This window comes from Oncorhynchus mykiss, chromosome Y (genome assembly GCF_013265735.2).
Source record: "Oncorhynchus mykiss isolate Arlee chromosome Y, USDA_OmykA_1.1, whole genome shotgun sequence".
In the NCBI taxonomy this organism is placed as follows: domain Eukaryota; kingdom Metazoa; phylum Chordata; class Actinopteri; order Salmoniformes; family Salmonidae; genus Oncorhynchus; species Oncorhynchus mykiss.
The window spans coordinates 40182713-40185212 of record NC_048593.1 but is presented as its reverse complement, the minus strand read 5'-3'; the positions used below and the strand labels follow the sequence as shown (position 1 = coordinate 40185212).

Genomic DNA, 2500 nt, shown 5'->3' with positions numbered 1-2500 from the left:
CTAACCACTAGGCTACCCTGCCGCCCCAGTATGTAGTATGTAGTATGTAGTATGAAGTTCAGTACCTTGAGTATGAGTTGTTTGAGGAACTTCTGTACGAAGTAGTATGTAGTATGTTGTCATGACGTTGCCCTTTTTTGGGTACAGCAAGCCCCATCCCCCTCTCCCTGCCTCCCCCTTTCCTCCTTCAACAAGGCTGCTGTGGTCAGAGAAACGTCATAAATTCCTGAGGATCTCCTCATGGCCAAACAGTATAGAGACAGAGTGAAGTTTCATAGCGAACAAAGGAATTTCTTCCACCTCACAGAACTTGAGGTCCGAACAACGTTTACGTTCCGGAGAAGGTATAAAAGATTGGTGAAGAATCCAGCTATGAACTGGTCCGTTTGTTACAACTTGGGGAAGCTCATGGGAGACGGTGTGGCCACATTACCATAACGCTGTTTATATAATAGCCTCAGATATGAGGTTAACATCTAATTGTTGTATAAGGTGAATGAGTGAGGATGATACTGTTTGTAAAATTGTGTAATGTGATTTTGGACTGTTTAATGAAGGAAACTCTAATTCCCTTTTGAGTTGAACTAAATCAGAGAACCGCTCATGAGCCCAGTTAGGGTCTGGCATCCTGGGACAGCCCCTTTTCTGCAATTCCGAATAAAACTCCAATCTTGAGAATTCCTCAAGTAGACCATGTTTCTCTCAATCACGGGAGGACAAAGGTTGTAGACCATTGCTGAATCTTTTAACCATACCACGTGGTTAAACTCTTAGACTATCGATACCGACAGAATAAGAACAAGTCTTTAATATTAATTACTAGTCTGCAGCTAGGAATTCGGTATCATTGAATGCGAAGAACGACAACCCCCGAAACATCCATTCTAGAACAACATGAATGAATGTCACTCTGAACTATCCACTATAACCACGACAGAGAGAGAGACAGACAATTCTACAAAAGAAACAAACTTCTCAACAGCGATCAAGACGACACACTGAGCGTAAATACACATATTGATTGCAATTGTTTCCGAATGAGTGAGCGTTCATGTGTAAAGGATTAGCATTTCAATTATTATAATTATCAACTCTGTAGTAACTTCTCAGCTGACCTCCACTTGTTATAATTATCCACTCTGTAGTGACTTCTCAGCTGACCTCCACTTGTTATAATTATCAACTCTGTAGTGACTTCTCAGCTGACCTCCACTTGTTATAATTATCAACTCTGTAGTGACTTCTCAGCTGACCTCCACTCCCCGTTTTGTCCACGGGACAAATGCCGGTTTAGCCCACTAGGGGCACATTCCCTTATCATTTCGTGTAACCATATTGGCCTTGCTTGTTTGTTTATGCATTTCTGTGAATTACTTAGTAATAAATAAATGATTTAAGACAATTGATGTATGGATGACTCATAGTGAAGACTGGGTTCGTGCAGATAACCAACCATTTACAGACGTTTGGAATTAGACTAACGTGAGGTAAAATAAATAATTCATTAATCAGAAGACTATTGATCAGATATGAAAACATCTGAAAGGTTATATTGGGAAATTATAACTTTGTAATCTTTGTAATATTTTCCTTGGTGCCCCGACTTCCTAGTTAATTACAGTTACATGATTAATCAGTTTGATCGCGTATCAATTTAATGATGGTAAAGACATGACAGTGTAAAACAGTGTTACCTTGAGTATGAGTAGTTTGAGGAACTACAGTACGAAGTATGCATGTAGTATGTAGTATGTAGTATGTAGTATGTAGTATGTAAAACAGTGTTACCTTGAGTATGAGTAGTTTGAGGAACTACAGTACGAAGTATGCATGTAGTATGTAGTATGTAGTATGTAGTATGTAGTATGTAAAACAGTGTTACCTTGAGTATGAGTAGTTTGAGGAACTACAGTACGAAGTATGCATGTAGTATGTAGTATGTAGTATGTAGTATGTAGTATGTAAAACAGTGTTACCTTGAGTATGAGTTGTTTGAGGAACTACAGTACGAACTATGCATGTAGTATGTAGTATGTAGTATGTAGTATGTAGTATGTAAAACAGTGTTACCTTGAGTATGAGTTGTTTGAGGAACTACAGTACGAAGTATGCATGTAGCATGTAGTATGTAGTATGTAAAACAGTGTTACCTTGAGTATGAGTTGTTTGAGGAACAGCAGCATGAAGGCTCTGAGAGAGATGATCTCCTTCTGGGACGGCCTCGGTCCATCTGCACACAGACAACATCAATACAACGTTAAAACAACGTCAATACGATGTTAAAACAACATCAATACACTGTCAAAACAACGTTAAAACAACATTAAAACAGCGTTAAAGCAATGTTACTACAACATCAAAACAACATCAACACAACATTAAATTCAGGTCTGCGGTACGAATACACACACTCCTTTTCATCTGAGTGTGACATGTAGTGTGTTCAGGGCTGTGTGACTTCTATAAATCCATGTGTATGTGTGTGAGTGTGTGTGAGTGT

At 38.8% G+C, this 2500-nt stretch overlaps 1 protein-coding gene across 1 annotated transcript in view; it reads right to left on the bottom strand.

Annotated features, from left to right (window-relative positions):
- LOC110509475 (neurobeachin) overlaps nucleotides 1–2500 on the bottom strand; it is a 242844-nt gene that overhangs the window by 74763 nt on the left and 165581 nt on the right. Inside the window, exon 16 of the mRNA XM_036967186.1 lies at nucleotides 2151–2230. Coding sequence (XP_036823081.1) covers nucleotides 2151–2230 — 80 coding nt within the window. The remainder of the gene's footprint in view (nucleotides 1–2150; nucleotides 2231–2500) is intronic.